The sequence below is a fragment of the Lutra lutra genome, chromosome 17 (assembly GCF_902655055.1).
Source record: "Lutra lutra chromosome 17, mLutLut1.2, whole genome shotgun sequence".
NCBI lineage: Eukaryota > Metazoa > Chordata > Mammalia > Carnivora > Mustelidae > Lutra > Lutra lutra.
The window spans coordinates 32,939,936-32,964,484 of record NC_062294.1 but is presented as its reverse complement, the minus strand read 5'-3'; the positions used below and the strand labels follow the sequence as shown (position 1 = coordinate 32,964,484).

The 24,549-nt window shown below is 42.4% G+C and overlaps 1 protein-coding gene across 3 annotated transcripts in view; it reads left to right on the top strand.

The window, feature by feature from the left end:
- TENT4B (terminal nucleotidyltransferase 4B) overlaps window positions 1–16,894 on the top strand; it is a 74,434-nt gene extending 57,540 nt beyond the window's left edge. Inside the window, exons 4-13 of one of the 3 annotated variants that reach the window (XM_047711151.1) lie at window positions 133–253; window positions 2,357–2,464; window positions 4,110–4,238; window positions 4,995–5,208; window positions 6,810–6,936; window positions 7,040–7,143; window positions 7,247–7,434; window positions 9,497–9,661; window positions 10,789–10,834; window positions 16,526–16,894. In XM_047711151.1, coding sequence (XP_047567107.1) covers window positions 133–253; window positions 2,357–2,464; window positions 4,110–4,238; window positions 4,995–5,208; window positions 6,810–6,936; window positions 7,040–7,143; window positions 7,247–7,434; window positions 9,497–9,661; window positions 10,789–10,834; window positions 16,526–16,578 — 1,255 coding nt within the window. In that variant the 3' untranslated portion in view covers window positions 16,579–16,894. Of the gene's footprint in view, window positions 1–132; window positions 254–2,356; window positions 2,465–4,109; window positions 4,239–4,994; window positions 5,209–6,809; window positions 6,937–7,039; window positions 7,144–7,246; window positions 7,435–9,496; window positions 9,662–10,788; window positions 13,512–16,525 lie in introns of those variants that run through there. The other 2 variants (XM_047711152.1, XM_047711150.1) reach the window with 2 other exon arrangements.
- The last annotated feature ends 7,655 nt before the right edge of the window (window positions 16,895–24,549 follow it).

Sequence of the window (24,549 nt, the reverse complement as noted above, 5' to 3'; positions counted from 1 at the left end):
ACATTTGGTCTTCATTGGGCAGTGCGAAATAGGTTTTCACTGCACTAATTTGAAGTCTGGAAGCCTGAGCATGAGTGAAAACGAGTACAGTTTCTTCTTCAAACAACTTTTGTGTGTATGTTCTGTGCTCAGTGACATTGATCTCGTGGTGTTTGGGAAGTGGGAGAACCTTCCCCTCTGGACCCTGGAAGAAGCTCTTCGGAAACATAAAGTTGCTGATGAGGATTCGGTGAAAGTTCTAGACAAAGCAACTGTAAGTTCTTCCAACATTTCATCTAAAAATTTCCGGTTACTAATGCATGAAACTTGCAAAATTAAAATTTAATTTTGGTAAGCAGAGTTGGTGTCTCAGTAAATAATTCTCTTCTTTCATTAATGATCATAATCCTTGTATATAAATTTTGTTTGTGAAATAAATGAACTCGTTGTGGTTATATAGTTCTTTAAAAAATAATACTCAATTTTATTACACATAATACCACTGTAGAGTTCTTACATATAAAAAGTATAATTAAAAATATGGCTCTCGGGTGGTTGGGTTATGGACACTGGGGAGGGTATGTGCTATGGTAAGTGCTATGAAGTGTGTAAACCTGGCGATTCACACACCTGTACACCTGGGGCTAATAATACGTTATATGTTAATAAAAAATAAATAAACAGAATACTAGAAAACTAGAGACAAAAAAGATATGGCTCTCTATTAAACAGTTTATAGTTACACAGAAGGTCTTGCTCATCTCTCTTACTTTGTGTCCTTGAAAAATTGTATATGTAGTTGACCTTGACCAGCGTGGGGGTTCCCTACACAGTTGAAAATCGACATGTGACCTTGGATGCCCTAAAAACTACTAAGAGCTCTCTGTTGACTAGGAGGATTACTGATAACATAAACAGTTGGTTAGCACATATTTTGTTATATGTATCATAGACTATGTTCTTAGAATAAAGCAAACTAGAGGCAGGAAAATGTTAGGAAAATCATAGGGACAGTACATTTACAGTATTGCATAAAATTGTGTAAAGTGCAACCACACAGTTGAATCTTGTGTTGTTCAGGGGTCAACTGTGAAGGAAATTTTATAGATGAGGAACTTGATATTTTAACTATATCTAGATTGGCCATTGAAGAAGTTTTGTGGGTGCTCATCATAGAAATAAATGTATCTATTTTAGAAGTTTGGAGTTTTGTATGTTAGCTTTTCTTAGAACAAAAACAACTCATACTATTTCTTACCAAAAGCTATCAATTTGGAAACCCAGTTCTGCACACAGATTTTGCTGGCCTGAGTTTTCTAATATATGGTGCAAATAGAGCCTTTAAAAAAAAAAAGAAAACTTATATAAGTAATCTCTGTACCCAGCATGGGGCTCAAATTCACAACCCTGAGATCAAGAGTCACATACTCTTGGGGTGCCTGGGTGGCTCAGTGGGTTAAAGCCTCTGCCTTCGGCTCAGGTCATGATCCCAGGGTCCTGGGATCGAGCCCTGCATCGGGCTCTCTGCTCAGCAGTAAGCCTGCTTCCCCCCATCTCTCTCTCTCTCTGCCTGCCTCTCTGCCTACTTGTGATCTCTGTCTGACAAATAAATAAAATTAAAAAAAAAAAAAGAGTCTCTTATGGTTTGCCTTTTTAAAATTTTTTTAAGAATTTTTAATATCTCATATAAATCATTCAATCATTTTTTAAATTTGAGACTAATTCTATGTCTTAACTTCTCTTGGTAGGTTGTTTTATAGGCTAGTTGCAAAACTGACCAATAAAATACCAGTGGATTATTGTGCTTAACCTAATCTAACAGCTTACTCATTAGGAACATTTTGCTGGTGGGCCTGACATTCATAAGTCTTGGTGTTATACTGAGTAGGAAACTGTTATCCAAAGCACAGAATATTGAGGAAGGTTTTTGTTACCTGATTTCAAAATCCTCAGCCAATAGAAATGATAGAGGACGGGCGCCTGGGTGGCTCAGTGGTTGAAGCCTCTGCTTTCGGCTCGGGTCATGGTCTCGGGGTCTTGGGATTGAGTCCCGCGTCGGGCTCTCTGCTCTGCAGGGAGCCTGCCTCCTCCTGTCTCTCTCTGCCTGCCTCTCTGCCTACTTGTGATCTGTCTGTCAAATAAATAAAAAAAAAATTTAAAAAAAAAAAATGATAGAGGACACTGTGTGGGGCTAAATGCTGAATACGTAAAGTACCCACAGGCCAAGTGAACCGTGGCATGCAGTATTCGGGACCCTCGAGGGTTTTTGTGTCCTCATGAGGAGGCTGAGACCTCAAGTCTAGTAACCTTTCCATCCCCCGACTGTGTTGTTTAATTTGGTTCATGTATTTTAATTTTGCCTTTCTTCTCTTTCTAGGTACCTATTATTAAATTAACAGATTCTTTTACTGAAGTGAAAGTTGATATCAGCTTTAATGTACAGAATGGTGTGAGAGCAGCTGACCTCATCAAAGATTTTACCAAGGTCAGAGAATTCGTACTGTTGATTCAGTGAAACTCTTGAGAAATGGAGTTTTGTTTGGAGGTTCTGTTGCAGTAGTGTTCTGATACGCCTTGCTAAACCATTTTTATGTGCGTATTGCTGACCAGTGTTGCTTTTCTGTGCAGTGGCCTTACTTTCCTTGAATCTGCTTGTAATAATCAGTCATTTATAATGTGACTTCAAGTCCAGGGTTTGGAAACCTTCTGAGGAACTTCTCTGCTCTCGATTCTTCCTTTTAGGGGAGATAAGGGCTGAAATGCTGAATAATCCTTCTTGTCTGCTTTTAATCTCTTAAGAGTTTAGATGAGGAACATCCTGAGCCCCCAGGTCTCCTGTAAAGGAGTTCCTGCAGGTTTCCCTGCTTTGTCTTGAGGTGATTTCATGTCTATTTTCATTTGTCCCACATTCTTCCAAGACATGAAGAATTTGTCAACATCTTCAGAACATTCTCATGCGTAGACATGTCAGCCTGTTTCTCAAGAAACGTTAACTGCTTCACATAGAATATCTTTTCTGTACACTCAAAATACTTCTATGGACTCTACAGATTCACCTTTTTTGTTTCTTTATAAGAAAAAAGTGTAACTACCTTATTGTGTCATAAACATTATATTCTTGTATAAGTGTGTAGAGTATAGGAAAGCAGAGAAAGGAAAAGATTATCTGTAATCCCACTCTTTTGGAGGTGTTGGTTGTGTGGACATTTTCTTTTTCCCAGAAAAGAAACCTTTTTTTTTTTTTTCAATTGAGAATATGTGTGATAGAAAATTCTACCAGTATCAAAGGAAAATGGAAAATGAGTCACTTTATACCTTAGGTTTAGATCAGTTTCATGGGATTTGCCATCATCAGCCTTTCTTTTTGGGCTTGTTTATCCTGTTGAAATTTTTGTTTTTCCAAGAAAATTTTCAAGTTTCTGTGAACTCTTGTTATCTTTTTCTATCCACCCCTCTCTCCTCCAGCAACCCGCACTTTGTTTCTGATGATTATCCTCTTGAAATGTTTAACAAAATGGCATGCTATATACACACCCTCTCATACTTTTTAGAGGTTTTCATGCCAGCACAGACCGGTTTCCTCCACAATAGTCCTTTGTCAGGGTATGTCCTGCTTTGTGTCACTGCCCCTGCCCCGGGGCTCTGCACAATCATCCGGAAACCCTGGTCTGCTTGCCGGAGCGCCACCTGAGGAAAGTGCTTCCTTCCATTCCCACTAGTGTTGTGTTTTACGCGTTCAGAATTTGTCCTGTACCGTTTCTGTTAACCTGTTTACAAGTCAGTAGCATATGGTAATAGACAATAATATGGTGAGAAATAAATAGATATGCAGTGTAGTAATAAATATGGTAATAAACGAGTGTCCTCAAATATATGCTCGTGTGTCTGTCCCATAGTGAGTGCTTGATGCTGTTATTTACGTCTGCCTGTTTTAGATCTTTAGATGTGAGGAGAAAATCCTTAGTTACTCACAGCTTATTTTTTTTCTAGCTTGCTCTTAAAATAGAAAATTAAGTGGATTGGATATCTTCACTAAAGTTTTTAATGTAAGGGCCAGTTTACGCTCCTGATAATGCTGTAGCACAATTACTGAAAAAGGAATTCACTGAAAATATAATTTTCTTTTTCAGAAATACCCTGTATTACCATACTTGGTTTTAGTACTGAAACAATTCTTATTACAGAGGGACCTTAATGAAGTATTTACAGGTGGAATCGGTTCATATAGTCTCTTTTTAATGGCAGTCAGTTTCCTTCAGGTAAGTTGTTTGATTATACCACGCCTAGTGCACACCAAAATAAAATAGATCAATTTGGAATCATTTTGGGGGAAAATGGAAATCAAGTTCTAATTGGAATGCTTCACTTTATTACTTATGACTTTTCCCTCTAAACTGGGTACCTTTTTATAATTTAACAAATAAGTATTTTTAAATCCCAGGAATGAATTTTTTTGTTTTTAATCTCGTACGTTCAAGTAGTTTTGAGAATCCTCACTCAGATTTTAACATGTGTGGGTATGGCGTGTTTTCCATGAGTGTAAGTAGTAGTATAAATGTAAAAATCAAGAATCACTTCTAAGCCTCGAATCTTAGAAGTTCAGCTGGAATTGAGATGGGCTATCTGGGTGGAGTGAGTTTTGAAGTCTTAACATCGTCTGTGACTGTGTGTATGGGGCACAGTGTTTCCAATTGCCTGACTCTGCTCGTGAGTCAGAATGGCTTCCCTGATGGGCTGGGCCCCGTCAGCCCCGTCAGCACCCTTGGGCAGCTGTAAAATTCAGCCTTGAATCTTATAAACAGATTGTCGCCCCCCCAGTTGTGTACCCGTGGGCTTTCGTGTTGTCTGTACCAGCAGTTTATGGCCGCCGTGCCTCCATTTCCCTGTCAGCTGCTATCTTCGCCAAAATTAGGATAGTGCTGTTTTGTGAAGTTACGATGTCACTTATTCTCCCTACCTTGATAATTTAGAGAAAAGCCAATGTAATTTCTTTTTTTTTTTTTTCCTGGTTTTAGTTACATCCCAGGGAAGATGCTTGCATCCCCAATACAAACTATGGTGTTCTCTTAATAGAATTTTTTGAATTATATGGACGACACTTCAATTATTTAAAGACTGGCATCCGGATAAAGGATGGTGGTTCATATGTGGCCAAAGATGAAGTACAGAAAAATATGCTCGATGGCTACAGGCCGTCGATGCTTTATATTGAAGATCCTTTACAACCAGGTATTGAAATTAGGTAAATTTGTGGGCATTCAAAGAAAGGGCATTGTCAGTATTGAACTTCAAGCTCTCTTTAGAGGCGGGGCCCCTGGCCAGCTCAGTCATTGGAGCATGTGACTCTTGATCTTGGGGTCGTGAGTTCGAGCCCCAGGTTGGGTGTAGAGATTACTTAAACAAATCTTTCAAAGAGAAACCTCTCTTTAGATGAAAAATGAAAGATTAACTTCTGATTTACTCATTCTTTTTCATTAAAATCTTCTGTACGAAAACACACATGTACGCGTGCACACACCAGAAAAACACGCCTCATACTCCCAGTGTGTTGGGAGTAGGATCCGTCTGACCCTGAGAGGCCAGGGAGTATAGGTATAGGTCTTAGCCGCTGGGGCGGGGCGGGGCGGGGATTGTGCGCATCTCCAGACTGAAGGCCGGTTTTTTTGCTTTGTTGTGTCCTCATTGCCCCCGATTCCAGCCAATTGTCACCCAAGGCTTTCAGTGAGGTTTCTGAAGCCCTCAGAGGCAGTGAGCCTGGTAAATACGTTAGAAATGATGAGCAAAAGGGCTCAAGGAGACCATTTGTTTGCCTTTTGGGCCCCTTCTTTCATCTTCTAATTTTATTTTATTTTTTATTTTTTTTAAAGATTTTTTATTTATTTATTTGACAGAGAGAGAGATCACAAGTAGACGGAGAGGCAGGCAGAGAGAGAGAGAGAGAGAGAGGGAAGCAAGCTTCTTGCTGAGCAGAGAGCCCGATGCGGGACTCGATCCCAGGACCCTGAGATCATGACCTGAGCCTAAGGCAGCGGCTTAACCCACTGAGCCACCCAGGCGCCCCTCATCTTCTAATTTTACATGGTCTCCCTGTGCCTTTCTCAGTTTCCCATTGGCTTGAAAGGGACCAGGAGATCCCTTCCCTGCTTACGTGGGGCTATGTTTGTTTGCTTGTACCCTAGTTTTTCTGGGCAATATTTTTTCTCACCATAACTGTAAAAATACTTAGATTCTACGTTATCAGACTTCAGTGGAGATGCCTTTAGTCATTTGCTTAACGTGCTAACTTTGAAAATGGATAAGGAAAGGGAGTTGAGAGAGAGGGTAGTTGCCCAGGGGCTCTTTTCTGGCTGATTTGTCGTATTATAAGCATTAATAGTTCTGCGTGTTTATTCATTGAGGAGATGTTTGTCAGGGGGCTACTCGACCCAAAGGGCACAAAGATTTTCAGCAAGATGGCCCTTGCTTAAAATTTCTTGCCAGAGATATTTGGATAGCTAATAGAAACAAAAGATTCGGATGTCTTGTCTTATACCTTGGTTTCACTCTTAGAAGAGCGCAGGGGGTTAATTCCTTTTGTTTGCATGACTATGTGGGATAGTCCCTGTTGGGCCGGAGTGCATTTAGGCAAGTTCTATGCCATAACATACATACTGCATGATACACACGTTCAGAGACTGGGGAGTTGTGGGGACGGCTGCCCGCCCAGCTTCTTTGTGCAACTGTAGCAGGAAGGCAATTGCCCATGCTCTTCTGGAACCGGGCCCAGGAGCATTTAGTTCTTCCTAAGTAATGGTCACGCTTACTATCTTCTATATGCATTTCTTTTAAAGGTAATGATGTTGGAAGGAGTTCATATGGGGCCATGCAGGTGAAACAGGCCTTTGATTATGCCTATGTTGTTTTGAGTCACGCTGTCTCACCAATAGCCAAGTACTACCCCAACAACGAAACGGAGAGGTAAAGGCTTAACTAAAGTCAGCCCATTGGGTCAGAATTGATTGTGGCTTCTTATCTCCAAATTAATGACCCTCTCTTCTCTTTTTTCTTTGAACATGTGCAGCATACTAGGTAGAATAATTAGAGTGACCGACGAAGTTGCCACGTACAGAGATTGGATCTCAAAGCAGTGGGGCTTGCAGAACAGGCCCGAGCCTTCGTGCAATGGTAAGAGCTTTTCGTTGATTGATTGACCGAGCATTAGTGGCTTTTCTGTGTTGTGTGTGTTTAATGGGAAGAAACGTTTTCCAATCTTTTGCCACTCTTTCAGGAAATGGTGTTACCTTGATAGTAGATACTCAGCAGTTAGATAAATGTAATAATAATCTATCTGAAGAAAATGAAGCCCTTGGAAAATGTAGAAGTAAAACTTCGGAATCTCTTAGTAAACACTCTTCAAACTCTTCATCAGGTCCAGTGTCTTCCTCTTCTGCCACACAGTCCAGCTCTAGTGATGTCGTAAGTATGAGGACATGGCTTTTCTGAACCTAGACACTTGGGAGTTCTGTTGTGGGGGTGACTCTGTCTAGAGGGCTAAGCCTATCTCCTTCTCTTATTTGCTACTGGGAAATTTTAATAACTTCACTGATTGTACACGTCCTCCACCCTGGATGGAAATTTTTAAGCATATGGCAAGAGTGAAAGAATTTTAGCGAGTGTCCGTGTATATCATCATTAGATTCTGCCATTAACATGTGCCTTGCTTATCGCCAAGCTAGCCGTTCATTCATCCCTCTATCCACTAATTCATCTTATTCTTCAATACGGTTCAAAGTAAATTACAGACACTTACCCAAAGTACTACTGCGTGCTCCTCATGACCAGAGTTCAGTATTTGTGTATTTTTAATTTTGATATAAAATCGACGCACAAGGAAATTTAATTGTACTTAACCATGCTATACACGTGTGTAACCCCAACTATAACAAGATACAGACCGTTACCGTCCTCCCATAGAAGTCCTTCATGTTGCTTTCCAGTCAGTCCCGCATGCACCCCAGAGGTAACTGCTGCTGGGATTTTCTGATACCCCGGGTTGGTTTCACCTGTTCCAGAATTTCACGAGCGGAATGATTACAGCGTATACTCTTTTGCCTAAGGCTTCTTCCACTCAGTAATGTTTTTGAGCTTCTTTTTTTTATTTTCTCTAAAGATTTTATTTATTTATTTGTCAGAGAGAGAGAGAGAGTGAGTGAACACAGGCAGACAGAGTGGCAGCAGAGGCAGAGGGAGAAGCAGGCTCTCTGCCCAGCAAAGAACCTGATGTGGGACTCGATCCCAGGACGCTGGGATCGTAACCTGAGCCGAAGGCAGCCGCTTAACCAACTGAGCCACAGGTGTCCCTGTTTTTGAGCTTCTTGATGGAAGTTTCAAAAATTGAGATATAATTCACATAAAGTTCGCTGTTTTTAAAATGTGTAGTTCGGTGGTTTTTAGTGTATTTCAGTGTATTCACCACCATCTAAGTCTGGGACATGGCCGACATCCAGAGAGAAACCCGGTAGCAGCCCCTGACGATTCCTCCTTCCCCGCCGCCCCCGGCAGCCGTGCCTCTACTGTCTGACTCCAGCCCTGACTGAATTTTTAGGATCAGTTATACCTACAGTTTTCCTCATCAGGGTTAATTTTGAGTTTACTTAATTGAAATATAAAATGGGTTTACCCATTACTTGAATTTTGACTTTATTAGTGTATGATGTAAAGAGTAATCTAAATATGGAAGGGACGTGATTTTATGCTTTTGTTGATGACACGTGTCCTGGTGGAGTCAGGAATCCTCACGTGGCAGTCTCCTGTGTGCCTCTGGTTCCCAGAGCAGAGCTGTGCAGGACGCCGCTGAGCAGGAGGTCCTAGATGCAGCAGGGTGGGGACAGAGACGGCCACAGGAGGGAGCCTTAGGGCCCAGGAGTGTGTGTCGCTGGGTAGAGCGTGGAGGGGAAGGGTCGATCTGAGGGGAGAAGTAGCACAGTCCAGGCCCAGGCAGTCCAGAAACAGGTGGGGTGCAGCCCATGGTCTCCAGGAAGGCCTTCACGGGGCCCGGGGGGGGGGGAGCGGTTGGAGGCCTCACTGATGGGTTATCGCAGACTCGCCGTAATTGAGACTTCAGAACCAGTCATTTTGGTTTTGGTTGAGTCAGGCAGGACCTAGGGCCCTGTCTTTGCCACGTTCTTTCCACGGTACCGTGGTTCATTTCCTGTAAATAGTTGTGCAAATAAACTTGGACCTCTGTGAGCCCCTTCAAGGTCAGTTAGCGAGGTTGGGCATGGGCAATAGATTTAGCAATGAACAGAGACCCTCTGATAAAGTAACCGACTTTGAATGTTTGGAGGGGAATTTGTGGAAGAAGGAAACCTTAAGCAGCTAATTTTATAAATTCCTCAGGGGGCTTCCTTTAACTCCCAGATGTTTAAATTTAGTCCCGAGAGTACCTAGCCAGTGTTGTTTATCCTCCTGAATATTGAATTTCTAAATTATTAATATGTCCCATTGTAACTCGTATGACTCGTATGACTTGTGTTAGGATTCCGACGCGACGCCATGCAAAACCCCGAAACAGCTGCTCTGCCGTCCGTCCACGGGGAACCGAGTAGGGTCGCAAGATGTGTCCTTGGAGTCCTCTCAGGCAGTTGGGAAAATGCAGAGCACCCAAACCACTACCACCTCCAACAGCACCAACAAATCTCAGGTGTGTGGAATGTGCGGTTTTGATCGTTAGTATTCAGTACAAAATATTTAGAACTTCTTACGTGTGAATTTCTGTATGTTACATGGAAGATAGACATATATATATACACATCATAGGTTTGAAGAAAACTCTATGTTTAAAGGACAAACCTGGTTTTTCTAAGAAGTTCCACAGTACAGTGCTTCTAGTAATAGGATGTCCTGAAGATCGTCATGAAACACCACTGTAATGTAAACCTCTGATGGGAGTTCAGTGACTTCTCCTTATAAGGTGTCCCCGCCAACCCACCTTATTGCAGATTCAGCATTTTAAAAAATTGCATTGAGTCATAAAAAGATTGACTTGTACTTGAAGTGAGCTCCTGTGAAGCTTGTGCATGACCTCTCGGCAATGTCGTGCATATCTGGGAGTAACAGATCCTTTTTTATATTTTAACACTCAGTACCTAGTTGCTTGTGTTGAAATGATCAGGCAGTAGTCAACCATGGTCATTCAGTGCCTGTCAGCTTTGACTTAAAAAGGCCACAGAAAATACTCTATTTTCAGTTTTGTAGTTGCCTAAAATTTTGTTGATCATGAAGAATGAATCAACATGAGGAGAGGAGCTATCTCATACTGGGCTCTGACCCTCAGTGCCCTGGGGACCCTGCAGAAGGCCTCTAGGCAGTAGAGACGGGTTCTTAATGTTCATCACTTCCTGTGTGACCCGACTCAGAATCCAGTGTACCTCTGCAGCCCTCATCATGTGCACCAAACCCAGATCCATTTAGAAATGGCAGTTAAAGTGACAGCAGGGAAGGGGCTGCTAGGCGTGACGACCACTGATGGGGCAGTGCACCTGTGTGTCTAAGGGCTTCTTCCAGTAATGCCATTTATTAGGTGCTGCGTTGGTGGGTAGGTTCCTTGAGAAAAGTGTTAACATTCCATGCCCTCTGTGAGGAAGTCAAGGCAGTATTCCAGTATTTTCAGTAAGTGTTAGAGCGCGAGAGCGTGAACCCCTGTAGCATCGTTTTCTGCTAGATAAGTCAGCCTATTCCTCGTGTTGAAAGCGCCCCAAGTCAGGTCTTAGCGACGGTCTGTTGAATCCACAAGACTGATGTCTCTTTGACCACTTTGTTTCTCTGCAGCATGGATCAGCAAGGCTCTTTCGTTCTTCCAGCAAAGGCTTCCAAGGTACAACTCAAACAAGCCATGGTTCCTTGATGACAAACAAACAGCATCAAGGCAAATCAAATAATCAGTATTACCATGGCAAAAAGAGGAAACACAAGAGGGATGCCCCCCTCTCAGACCTTTGTAGATAGTCGGCGTTGTACGATGGACTGTCTTCTGTGTGCAATGATCTCATGCTCAGGACAGTTGGATAGGGACTCCTGGCATTCGGGAGCCTTACACTGTTCAGACTCTGATTTAGCAACTGCGTTTTTTCCCAGCTCGCCACGGAATGGATCATGAAGACTGACAACTGCAAAAACAAAAAGCAAGCAAAAAAGGGGGAAAAAAAAGGCTGCTCATTTGATAAGTCATATGCTACAACAGGGTCATTTTAAGATTTAAAGCTTGAATGTAAAATAAATCTATTTCTCATTGGCTTTATGCAGAGTTATAGGGAATAGTATTCAGTGTGAGTAGGGTGATAGAAACAAAAACCGATTTCAGAGGATGGGGTGGGGGAAGGAAACAAAAGTATCTCATAGGAAGCCCAGATTCCAAAGGGGAAAGTGATCTGTGCATGTTTTCTTTTTTTTTTTTTTAATATTTTTGCATATATTTACCATTTTATTGTGTGTATATATAGATGACCATATAGGAAATTGATATTTGTAATAGTGGATTTGTTAATACTTTTTACATAACATTACTGTTTAAATTGTAAACAGATTTTTCTCAGGATTAGTTTGAAAAATAATCTGACTCGTCATCTTAACATCCATATATAGGGAAGTGATTAGTTCTATTACTCAATTTGTTTTCCTCAGCATTGAAATGACTTACTAGAACCCTTGTGACCTGCTGCAAAAATTTTTCCTCTCTAAAGAAAAGGTTTATGGTGGCAAATGACGTTTTATTTTGTAAAAAAAAAAAAAAAAAAAAAAAAAATGTACTATGTACTTTTGTGTAAACACTGAAAAATCTCTAGTCATCTCTAAGAATTACCTTGCAACTGTTTTTCTATAGTGCTGTCGTCTTGGGCAATGGGCAATTACATGACTTTGTGTTTGTTTCCTTTGCAGTCTTTTTTGTTTTCTTTTGTTTTTCTTCCTAATAGGAAAAAAAAAAAAAAAAAAGGCCACCCACGTCCGGTCCCGTTGCTGTGGCAGTGACTCCCCGAGTTCCACAGACTTTGCATGCTAGCTCCTCTAACCCTGTGTACCGCGCGCACTTGTTTTTCTCATCTCTTCTTCTTTTTTAAATCCATGCTTAACTACTGTGGGAGAGAATGACTGTAAACAGCTTTAATTAAATCATACTTATAAAAAACTATTTTCTTATACTCCACTTTATGCTTTTGGTATTGTTGATCTTTAAAAATTAAATGGTCTTTGATAATGGATCTATTTTGTATTGCCTTATTAAGACCAAATACTTCTTGTCATCCCATTCTTTATCCTCTCCTTCCATGGAATTGTTATCTTTAATTAAAACTTTTTAAAACATCGGCTTGTTTCAATCCTACTGTAAATTTTGGTTGTGGTCCGCTTTGAGCGCCAATGAGATATGTAATTCTGTTATCCATCACATGCTGAGTTTGTAACTCGGGAATATTGAATATAATAGGATGTAAGTGACATTTCTGAAGATGCTTTCTTTCAATGTGAAAGCTCTTATGTTTAGCATCAGTGTGTGTGGCTCTGTTAATTATAGCCATTTCTGAAATGAGATTCTTTGATAGATACGTATATATATACATATAGTGTGTGTATATACATGTGCACACACACGCACACACACATATAAAATACTATTGGCTTTTAGGAATTTCTTTTATATACATTTATGAACTACTAAAGACCAATCAGACCATTAATGGACACTTAGTGTGACTTTTTATAAAGAGAATAATGCTAAAGTAAGACCCAAACTGATGTCATCACTGCAATTACCACTTTTCGATCTGTTCGTATTTTAATTCGCAACGGAAAAATGTGTTCCACAACCGGAAACTCCTAATGCTTGTGTAAACCTGTGGAAAATTTTAAATGTGATGTTATCTTGACAATGTTTTAAATTTTCGAGTCCCATTTTATTCTGATCAGAATTTTTATCACGATGTTGAGCTTTCGTTCTTTGGAATTAGTTTGTCATAACATATTGTGCATAATCACAGTATTTATTTCTAGGACTCTTGCGAACGTGTAGACTGATGTTTACCGCGAAGGGCACAATTATTTATAAAATACTATTAAACCCAGTATTAGCCTCCTATCTCAGACACTTAATACTTGCAGACATCCATTGGTACATTTACCACACTGAAGTTTTTTTCTTTTCTTTCCTTTTGTTTTAAGAATCACCCTCATTGTTGAAAGTAAATGTACTCTTAGGATGCAGATATTAGCGTTCCAATAAGCATGTGATTATATTAAGGTGGTGGTAGCGGGAAGATAATCTTGATTCCATTGGGAATCTTAGGTTTTCGTAAATCTATTGGGAAAATAGTTTTTCCTGTACTGCTGAAGTTTCTTTTTGGTAAACAGTATCTTTCTAAAAGAAAAAAGCATGAAGGAGAAATTGAGGTGTGTCCTTATCCTCAAATGACCAGCATTGTATTCGTGAATACTGTGTATCTTGCAATGAACAGCGTGAAGCTGTTCATTTTTCAATCTGAAGTAAAAATACTTTCAAGAACTTTTAGTTTGCCTGCTCATTTGTTTTTGTGCATTTCATCTCTGTATTTGACTCCTGTCTTTTTTCTTTTTTGAGTTCTACTACTTCCTATAAAGATTTTGTGACGATAGCAGAAACGTGTCATTTAAATACTACAGTCCATCCATATTCATGAGTCATAACCTTCCTCTGCTCGTCCTCGTAGAGAGAGGGATCTGACAAATTCTGCTGCACTGTGGGACATTGCTCTGGCAGTCGGGTGTGTGTGTACCTGGTCCGTGTCGAAACTCCTTGAAAAGTCCTAACAAACAGCTGGTTCTAGAGGTGCTGATAGGTCATAGACATGTCCGCACAAAACCTGAGCGCTTATGTCTTGATGACAAAGATAACTGCATTTTTCCCCCTCCAGTTTTAAGGTGTCCATTGAAGGTGCCTGGTTTCTGGTGTCTTTGTCTTGTTGGGAGATGTTGCATGTGGTTTTCAAACCTCACTTCGATCTCGCGATCTGCTGGCCTGACGTGTGGTTGCCCTCCGGGCTTCAGCAGTTGATCGTAGCATATTTTTGTCCTCATTTCAGTGTGTTTTACCTTTACGTGCATTTTGAGCCTGTCGTTACAACTTGGGTGATTTGCTTTGGCTCCAGATACTCCGGGGTGAAGTCTTCCCAGGGTAAAAGCCTGCGTGTGCATGACTAATAGTCTTTTCTTTCTTTTTTTTTTTTTTCCCCTCTGAAGTCTTGTACCTCCCAAGTGTTTTGTCATTCCCTCCCCCCTGTCATGGTAAGTGTGAGCTGTGCTTGTCTTACCCTGTGGACTAGCGTTTGGGGTTTCCAGAGCTGTAGGCGGGCCAGAAGAGAGAATGGCCATGGTCAGCTGCGGGACCCTCTTGCCGCCACGTGCTCGCTGCAAAGACCTCTCCCCCTTGGCTAGGATGTAGTCAGTTATTAAGGCTGCTGTGTAGAAACCCCTAGAAATCCCCATTATCAGGTATGACTGTTAAGTTGCATTGGCCTTCTTACTGTTCATGGTTGCGTGCCAATTTTATTTTAACGCTGACCAGTATAGGTGAACGCGGGTCCGTTCCTTCAATGGTAACATGCTGTTGATTTCTTAGCTGTTTCACTAGGAATTCGTGGGAGGTTGGTTGCTTCTCAAATAACTTCAGGAATTAAGTGGTAACATATAAAAAAAGACAGTCCCAATTTTGCTGTGATAAATACCGAGGTGTTCAGCTAACGATGGGAAGAGTGCTTTCTCTCCCATCAGATCTTGTTCTGCGAGCTCATTCAGCGGCTTCCATGAGCAGAGAGCAACATTCTCATCAACTGTTTGGTGAGGAAAACATTCCATAAATGGCCCTATTGAGCTGCATTGAGTAGGAAGTTATATTTAATAGTCACTTTATTGTAATTTTCATCAGTGACAGAATTCATCTAGTGAACTATTTAGAGAACCACGCAGCATCACCGTGGGAATAAAGATGTCTAAGAGCAGCTCCTCGAAAGTGCTGTGTCTTGCCTCAGCTTCTGAGTTTCAGGAGTATCTTGTCAAAACATTGGAGGGTGGAATCGACGTTAAAAGAACAAATTGCAATACGCTGCTTTGGTATCGAACATAACTAAGAAACCAGTCAGATTTTACCATGGGAGTTATTTGCATGGCTCGAAAACGATGTAACCCAGAAGCCCGTTTCTCTCCCATCTAACTTAGCGCCTCGAGCAACCTTTTTTTTTTTTTCCCGCCATCAAAGATGATGACCTAACCAGCTGTAGAAATCAAATGTTGACAGCATTATTAACCAGGAGAATTGCTTATAAACTCTGCTGATCTACTTGCTATCCAGAATTAAATATTTAATTAAGGGCTGTTTTTAGTTAATACACTACTAATGTTTGTCTTGCTCTTAGGCAGGTTTTGTGATTTTCAGTATTTGGCCTCTACTTTTCTACTTAAGTATACGCCCTATTAAATGTAATCTAGTTCACAGTCTACTAGCCAGAAGGAGGCCCCACTATACAAGAGATTGAATGGGGGGGAGAGAGAGAGAAAGAATAAATGGATCTCCTTTGGTAGTTGTGACCCTGAGGTATCTCCCAGATTTACCCAGGGGAACGTGCGAGGGGAACGTGCGCCGTATCACTAACCGCAGTTGAGAACAGGAAATCTCTTGATTTGTGTATCTCAGCGCAAGTGTATATTAGCATTTGCACATCATTATCTTTGCATTTTAAAGGAGGTCCCTGTGGTCCCTGTGGTCCTCTTGTCCTTCCCACAGCTTCTATGTGACTACAAGTGGGGGGGCTCCCCTAAGCAGTCTGGGTGAATTTGCTAGGAGTGTTGTTTTACCCTAAAGACGCTGGAGTAACAACAGATGATGAAGTCTCACAAGCTGGTCCTTACCAGCACCATGGGGTGGGCAGGTCAGGGAGGGAGAAGCACTGTCTAAAGCCAGTAACTTACTTGGTGCCTCTAACTCAGCACTTGTCTCTTCTAGATGAGTCTGTTGTACCTTCTAAAGAGACTGAGATTACTTACTGGCTATCAGCTAGGTTTGTTTTTTTTTTTTTTTGAGTTTACACTTATCTCACCTTTCAGCTTGAGTTCTGTGCAGTCCATGGCTGTGCCCTAAATCGTTTTCATGATGACCTTTTATAGTATGGTTGCGGTTTTTTATAGCTTATCTCTTTGTCCCTAAACTGAAATCTCCAGAATTTAAGATCCCTCTCTGATTTTTTTTTATATATATAATTTGAAAGATTCACTTGAAAAAAAAAAAGTCTTTTGAAAGTACTGTGATCCTCAAATAATCCAAACACTGAGGACAAGTATCCCAGCCTTCACTGTTCTCGTCACCAAAGAGCACTGTCTTACCGCACGGTGTGAACGGTGAACATGTGGTTTCTGGATAGAAAACGTGAATAGACGATTGAAAGAAATATCTTTTAGTGGAATATACATAGACGTATATGTATTTAGAAGTTTGGCAAGCCAGTGTTTGTTTTTATTAACCTTTTCATTTATTTCCTTCTTTGATTAGCATTGCCTTCTGTGTTAAGAAATGCGGACTCCTGTGAGGTGCTGGAGGTTTGAATCATCTTGAAAGCTTTCCAATCTTGTCTAGTTACCGCTGCAGAGACACTAAGGAATTTACCAGAAAAAGAGATTTGATACAAATGATTTATGAAATCTCGACATTTCCTGAGGTCATATCCTGGGCACCAGTTACCAATACTATGAGTGAATTGCACACCTGGAAGCTTTTTTTTTTTTTTTTTTAAGCTAACGAGGATTTCTTCAAAGATGTCAATTGTTTGCCTCAAAAATTTTATAAATTGCATTTCTACGCACATCTGCCCCCAGTGCTTATCATTGGGCTTATTATTCATAATCTGTAATTCAATAAAGGCCTTGTGCTTTCATTTATCTTCAAAACCTCTGGTATGAGCCTTTATGTAAAACTTGAATGGCTATTAAAGAAAATTACCTTGTAATTCTAAAGGCGACCCTGTTTAGACTGATAGGTTTTTCCGTACAGAGATGGCATTACTGTGTGTTTTTAGCCTTTTTCCCAGGACCCTGTGATCATGACTTGAGCCTAAGGCGGAGGCTTTAACCCACTGAGCCACCCAGGTGCCCCATGAGTATGTGACTCTTGATCTCAGGGTTGTGAATTTGAGCCCCATGCTGGGTACAGAGAATTCTTATATAATTTTTTTAATGCCAGTCTCGGAATAGGAGACCCTTTAAGATGCTATTTTTTTTCTCCTGCCCGGGTCCTAGCCAAACAGAGATGGGCCTCTCCACAGCCGCTGCGGACTGAAACCCGCCCCCTGTAGTCTGTTATTCACAAATAGCAGATTCTAACCTTTGCTTTAATGCGGGGGGTTGTGCTTGCTGTTGGGCTGTGCCCAGTTGGAATACCCAACCGTAGTTTTCATGGAGAGACCCCGAACAGAGAGAAGCCGGGTTAGTAACCAAGTGCAAGCCAGGTACGTTTCCCTGAGGGAGGAGTGGCAGTCCCAGGACTTGGATGGATGGTGCTTGCCTTGGAGCCCAGCTGAGTGATGGTGAAGAAAATCCTGGATAGTTTGCTTCAAGATCATCACAAAGCTGATGCAGCGTGAAGAGTAGCTCAGCAGGTTATAGACAACCGGCTGGGAAAGCCAGCCTGTCCCTGAAGCCTGGCCTCTTCCGCTCACTTCTTACACATTGATTAGAAATGTTTTTCTCCTCCTCCTCCTCCCTCCTCCTCCTCCTCCTTCCTCCTCCTTCCTCTTCCTCCTCCTCCTCCTACCTCCTCCTCCTCACCCTCCTTTCTTCACCTTCCTCCTCCTTTCTCCTTCTCCTCCTCCTTTCTTCTCCCTCCTGCTCCTCCTCCCTCCTCCTCCTCCTCCTTCACCTTTCTTTTCCTCCTCCTCCCTCCTCCTCCTCTACCTTCCTCCTCCTCCCTCCTTCTTCCCCCCTACTCCTCCTACTTCCTTCTCCCTCCTCCTCCTCCCTCTTCTCCCTCCTCCTCCCTCCTCCTCCTCTTCCTTTTTTCTTTTTAAACAGTATAATCAAAATATCCTGTTAGCATCCCAGAAATTTCTCAAATGGTAAATTAGAGAATGAACTGAATATACAGGACAATTTTGTCTATCTACCCAGACACAGTGAATTTACTTAATTTCTCAACAATATGTGAATGTTCCATTGTGAAGAAATATAAATAATATGTAAAAACCTAAATGAAGGGATCTGGTTGCCCTTTACCCTCTTTTTTTTTTTTTTAAGATTTTCTTTATCTATTAGTGTACAAGCAGGGGGAGGGGCAGAGGCAGAGGGAGAAGCTGGCTCAGTGCTGAGCAGGGACCCCTATGCAGGACTGATCGCAGGACTCTGGGACCATGACCCGGGCCCAAGGCAGCAGGTGCCCAAAGGACTGAGCCCCCAGGCACTCCATGCCCTTTACCCTCTGATCCCGCGTAGCACCCCAGAGCTAACCACTTTCATATTTGGGGATGTGGCTGCCTAGAGTTTTTAAAAAATGCATTTATATACATAAACCTATCTGCCCATACATAATGCCAGGTGGTCTGTTGCCCTTTTACCTAAGTGCTATCCCACTGTGGTATTCTGCAAGTCCCGTACCCTCCAGGGAGCTCGTGCCCCATCAGTACAGATGCCTATTTCATTCCTTTTCATGATGCTGACTTTGGTTTGCAAGTAACTTTAGTAAATTACCATGTCAGACACCCCAAGGTCCTTATAAGCGGATAGATCCTGTGAAATATCCAGTACTTCAGCTTACCTCAGATGGGTTTTATTTAAATACTGCTATTTCATGGCACTTCTGAACTGAGTTTTCTAGGGGAAAAAAAATTTCCCCCAGTTTTATCTTCTTTTTTAGGTGAGTTTTTATGAGTTGCTTTAAGACGTTTCATCTTTGATACTTTCACTAGGACTGAACTGTAAACGCAACGTGGTCATCTGAAGCTTCTTAGAAAATGTGGCCCTTGACAGAAGGGATTTTAAAAAGCCAGTTACTGATCATTCCCCACCACCTGCCCCCTAAAACTTGGTGGGTTTATTTTTTTATTTAAAAAAAAATTTTATTTATTTATTTATTTATTTATTTGACAGAGAGAAATCACAAGTAGGCAGAGAGGCAGGCAGAGAGAGAGGAGGAAGCAGGCTCCCTGCTGAGCAGAAAGCCCGATGTGGGGCTCGAACCCAGGACCTGGGATCATGACCTGAGCCGAAGGCAGCGGCTTAACCCACTGAGCCACCCAGGTGCCCCTAAAAAAAATTTTTTTTAAAGACTATTTGTCAGAGAGAGAGAGAGCACACGCAGGGGGAGCAGCAGGCAGAGCAGGTGTCCCAAACTTGTTATTTTTAGTCTTACGATCCTCCCATAACTGCACATAACAACAACTAAAACTCTAAAAATGTTCTCTGTCTTGGGGCCCCTGGGTGGTTCAGTGGGTTAAAGCCTCTGCCTTCAGCTCAGGTCATGATCCCAGGGTCCTGGGATTGAGCCCCACATCAGGATCTCTGCTCGGCAGGGAGCCAGCTTCCCCCTCCCACCCCCGCCTGCCTCTCTGCCTACTTGTGATCTCTCTGTCTGTCAAATAAATAAATGAAATCTTTAAAAAAAAATGTTTTCTCTGTCTTAAAGGAGGATGACTCGGATGGTAAGCCTCAGAGAGAAGGAACTCTGGCAAGAAGGAGTCAGTTATTTGGGTCAGAGAGAGCAGAGAGCTGCCTTGAATTTTTGTGGGGGAAATCTGGAAAATTCTGTTCAAGAAAGAGGATGAAAAGGTGGCTGTGGGAAGTCCTAGACAGTGATCTCCCTACTCCTTAGGAACATGGTGATGGTTTTGTTTTGTTTTGTTTAGGAGATATTTTCCTTGAAATCGCTTTCTTGGGCTCTCATTATGTGCTTGTAGAATTTCTGCTGTAATTTCTATTCATTAGTGTCCAGAAAAGTCTGTTATGAGATGTTTTATATTTACCAGGTCAGGTTTGACTTTTAAATTGGGAACATTTTTCACCTTTTAAGTAAAATGTTTGATATTTTTTGTCTAAGAGACCATTTAAAAGACCCAGACAAACTCATCCATGAAATAATCCATTTAGGAAATAGCATAAATGTGTGTGTGTGTGTGTGTGTGTGTGTGTGTGTGTGTGTGTGTGTGTGTTTCTAAAGCAAGTAACTGACTCCTGTTTGAAAACATGGGATTAAAATGTTGAAGAGAAACCCGTGAGAGATAAAAATGTCAGGGTTTAATGCCAACATTAACATGAAACAGGGGAGGGTTAAAACTCTTAGGCGGCCTGTTTAAATCGTGTATCCATTTTCAAAAGAGATACTGCTCACCTCTGCACAAATGCAAACCATTTTTGTACTTAAATCACCCAGCAGGTACCTTCAGGAATGTGGCTTTACACAAAGACTCAAAAGAGTTGTAAGGTGCATTGCATCATGCATCTTTGTATTTTAAAATCCAATTCAAGAGAACGGTGCTTTCGCATAAGTAGGCAAGACCTCTGCACAGGAGCACGGAAGGTAAGGGGGAAGGGCACACAGGAGCTGCATATGGAGAACAGGCGTGTGCAAGGCTGCCCGGCAGGGCTGGAGCAGCACTAGGCAGTTGGGCTGGGCCCAGCCAGGGAAGTGACTTCTGAGCAGGTGGTTGGGACGGAACAGTGGTTTTGTCCTAAAGTCAAGTTGTTCTCAACGTCTTTCTCCCATCCCTTCCTTCTGCTTTCTCCCTGTCCTGAGTCAGCCACTTCCAACTTTTGGTGGTTTGGGGCAGGTGGAGTGTTTACCCTGATGTCTCTGAATAATATACTTGCAATGCCATTCCTTTTCTTAAAGACTTTTTTTTTTAATTTTTAAAAAAAGATTCCATTTATTTATCTGACAGAGATCACAAGTAGGCAGAGAGGCAGGCGCAGAGAGAGGAAAGCAGGCTCGCCGCTGAGCAGAGAGCCTGATGTGGGGCTCAATCCCAGGACCCCGGGATCATGACTCGGGCCGAAGGCAGAGGCCTCAACCCACTGAGCTACCCAGGCGCCCCTCTTACAGACTTTTTAAAAAAGATTTTATTTATTTATTTGAGAGAGAGAGACAGAGTGAGAGAGCATGAGAGGGGAGGTTAGAGGGAGAAGCAGACTCCCCATGGAGGTTGGAGCCTGATGTGGGACTCATCCCAGGACTCCGGGATCATGACCTGAACCAAAGGCAGTCGCTTAACCAACCGAGCCACCCAGGCACCCCTTAAAGATTTTTTTTAAAAAATATTTTTAATTTTGTTCTTAAGTTATCTCTACGCCCAACCTGTTACTTGAACTCACAACCCCGAGGTCAAGTGTGTCAGGCTCCACCAATGGAGCCAGCCAGGCACCTCTCTAATGCCACTTCTTGATTTTCAGTTCTTGAAATTCTGTTTGGGGGCACCTGCCTGGCTCTGTTGGGGGAGACTGCCACTCTTGACCTCGGGGTTGTAAGTTCGAGCCCCAGGCTGGGTGTAGGGATAACAAGATAAAATACAAAAAAACAATAGGGGTGCCTGGGTGGCTCAGTCAGTTAGGAGTCAGACTCTTGATCTTGGCTCAGGTCTTGATCTCAGGGTTGTGAGTGAGTTCAGGCCCCGCTTTAGGCTCTACTCTGAGTGTGGACCCTACTTGGAAAAAAAAAAATACGTTTTGACTTAATACCACCCCTGAACTTCTGGGACCCAGCCTCCCAGTAGAATTACATTGAATTTTGTTTGGCATAATATTCAGCATTTATATCATCGTGACTGTGTAGATGGCAATTCTTCTCAGTTGAACTGTATGGTAAAGGTTCCTTTTTTTTTTTTTTACTTTTTTTTTTTTTTTAAGATTTTTATTTACTTATTTGTCAGAGAGAGAGCATGTGTGTGTGCACAACCAGGGGGAGTGGCAGGCAGAGGGAGAAGCAGACTCCCCGCAGAGCAGGGAGGCTGATGCAAAGCTGGACTCCATCCCAGGACCCTGGGATCATGACCAGAGCAGAAGGCAGACGCTTAACTGGCTCAGCCACCTGGGTGTCCCTGCACAATGTTTTGTTCATTTGCTTTTTCTCTGAAGGGTTTTTTTTTGTTGTTGTCGTTAGTTTCCCATGTACTTCATTTTTTAAATAATTTTATTTAAATTCAGTTAATTCACATGTAGTGTATTATTAGTTTCCAAGGTGGAGGTCAGTGATTTGTCAGTTGCACGTAACACCCAGTGCTCATTCCATCACATGCCCTCCCTTAATGCCCATCCCCCGGGGACCCCCTTCCCCTACCCTTCCATGTATTTTAGTGACTCACCCTCATCTCTGCCATCTTCTAAGATTCTGCAAATGCTCAAGGCTCAGGTATCCCATCACCTCCGTCTTGTCAGGGGTGCATCTCCTGGAGTTTCTGCCCAGCTGTACCTGGTGCACCCGCGCCACCCTGCTTTCTCTGCAGGCTGCCTGGTCCCTGCCACATACCCTGGGGCAGCTCCTGTTCTCCACAGCCCCACGCTTCCCTCTTGTTAATAAGCTCTCTCATCAGGGCGCAGTCCCAGGAGCTCCCCAGGAGAGGAGGTGCAGAGGTAAACCTCTGACACTGTTCCTCATTTATGCTCATGTGATAGTTTTGCTGGACACAGAATTCTGGGTTGGAGAACATTTTTCCTTCTGAATTTGAAAGCATTGCTTCATCGCTCCTCATGTTGTTGTGGGAAAAGTTTGTTGTAATGTATTTCTTTTCTTGTTTTTTCTCTTGAAATTTTTCAGATCTTCTTTTTGGTTCCCAACATTCTGAAATGCCACTGTTACGGAAACAAGGTGGGTCTGTTTTCACCTATTGTACAGGGCACTGGGTGGTATGGACACTTTCCATCTGGCACCACGTGTCCCATATTCCTGGGAAATCTGGAATCCTTGTTTTTGTTTTCCTCCCTTCTGGGTTCTCTGGACCCCATAGTGACTCAGATACTGAGTCTCCTGGACAATCCTCTAGTTTTCTTATCTCTTCTACCCCATATTCCATCTCCGACGTTTTATTCACCTTGATCTTCCAGCCCTTCTGCTGGTTTTTCATTTCTGCTATCACATTCTTCATGTTCAGTTCTTTTCTGCCCCCAGATCATCCTTGGTAGAAAACAGTATCCTATTTGGTTTCGTGGCCACAATATATTTATTGAATCTCTGAAGATATTAATGATAAAGTTAAGTTTCTGTGGGCCCACCTAGTCTCTGTGACCATCTGTTGTCTTGGACTCTCCTTTCGGGTTTAGGGACCTTCCTCTGATTCCTGTTTTCTGGTTCCTGCATAGGTTTAAGAGGGGGGCCTACAATGCTCACAAGGTCTTCTGCTACTCAACATGGCAGTCAGCCACGTGGCTCCCTCAGCACGGTCAGGCTTGATGGTGGTGAGGAGAGGATCTCTGGGACTTGGCTCATGGAGTTTCCCTAGCCTAGAGAATTCCTCTAGCCTGGGGATAAGGACCTGGCTGCCTATATACAGGGCATGTCTCTGTTTTCCCGAAATATCTGCCTTTTCAATTTCTCTCTTTTTTCCTGCAGCTGGGCTTGGTGTGGTCCAATCCAGACTCTGTATTTTAGCTTTTCCAGAGAAAAACCCTGCATGCAGACTCTGCTTGGGTGGGGAGGGGTGGCAGCTAGCTGGGCAGTGGTGGTCAGGTGTACAGAGAGATGGCACTCTTAACTCCTTAGATGTTCAGCCTCCCTCCTTTAACGACAGCTCTCCCCTGCAGGTGGAGATGCTGGCCCTTCCACCCTTTGAGCCTTTGCAGCTGACCCATGTAAATGGGATTGATTCTCAGTTTTCCCAGCGGCCAGTTCACGTGTGCATTTCTTGTGTCTCCCCAGTCAGTACCACTGATCCGTTTGCTTTCCTCCTTCCACCTTCATGTTGCTGTTCCAGCCTCTCATTCTCTCTATTCCTAGGGGTCCTAAAATTCTTTCCTCCCTGTTCTAGTGGAATCATGGAGACAGCAAATGTGCATGATGGGTTCAATCCACCATTTTTCTGGCCAATTTTTTCCAATTTTATTGAGATATAATTGGCACACAGTACAGTATAAGTTCAAGGTGGACAGCATGATTTAATCTGGTTAGTTTTTTTTTTTTTTAAGATTATTTAAGAGAGAGAGCTTGAGAGGGAGGAGGGGCAGAAGGAGAGAGAGAGAATCTCAAGCAGATTCCGAGCTGAGCACAGAGCCCTATGTGGGGCTCAACCTTATGGCCCCGAGATCATGACCTGAGCCAAAACCAAGAGCCAGATGCCCAACTGACTGAACCACCCAGGCACCCCGATCTGGTTAGTTTTGTTTTGTTTTTCCTTCCTTTTTCTTTTTTTCTTTTCTTCCCTTTTATCCCCCTTCTTCCTTTCTTTCTAAGATTTTGTTTATTTATTTGACAGAGAGAGTGAGAGACCACAAACAGGGAGAGCTGCAGAGGGAGAGGGAGAAGCAGGCTCCCCACTGAGCAGGGAGCCCGATGCAGGTCTCCATTCCAGGACCCTGGGATCATGAACCAAGCTGAAGGTAGACGCT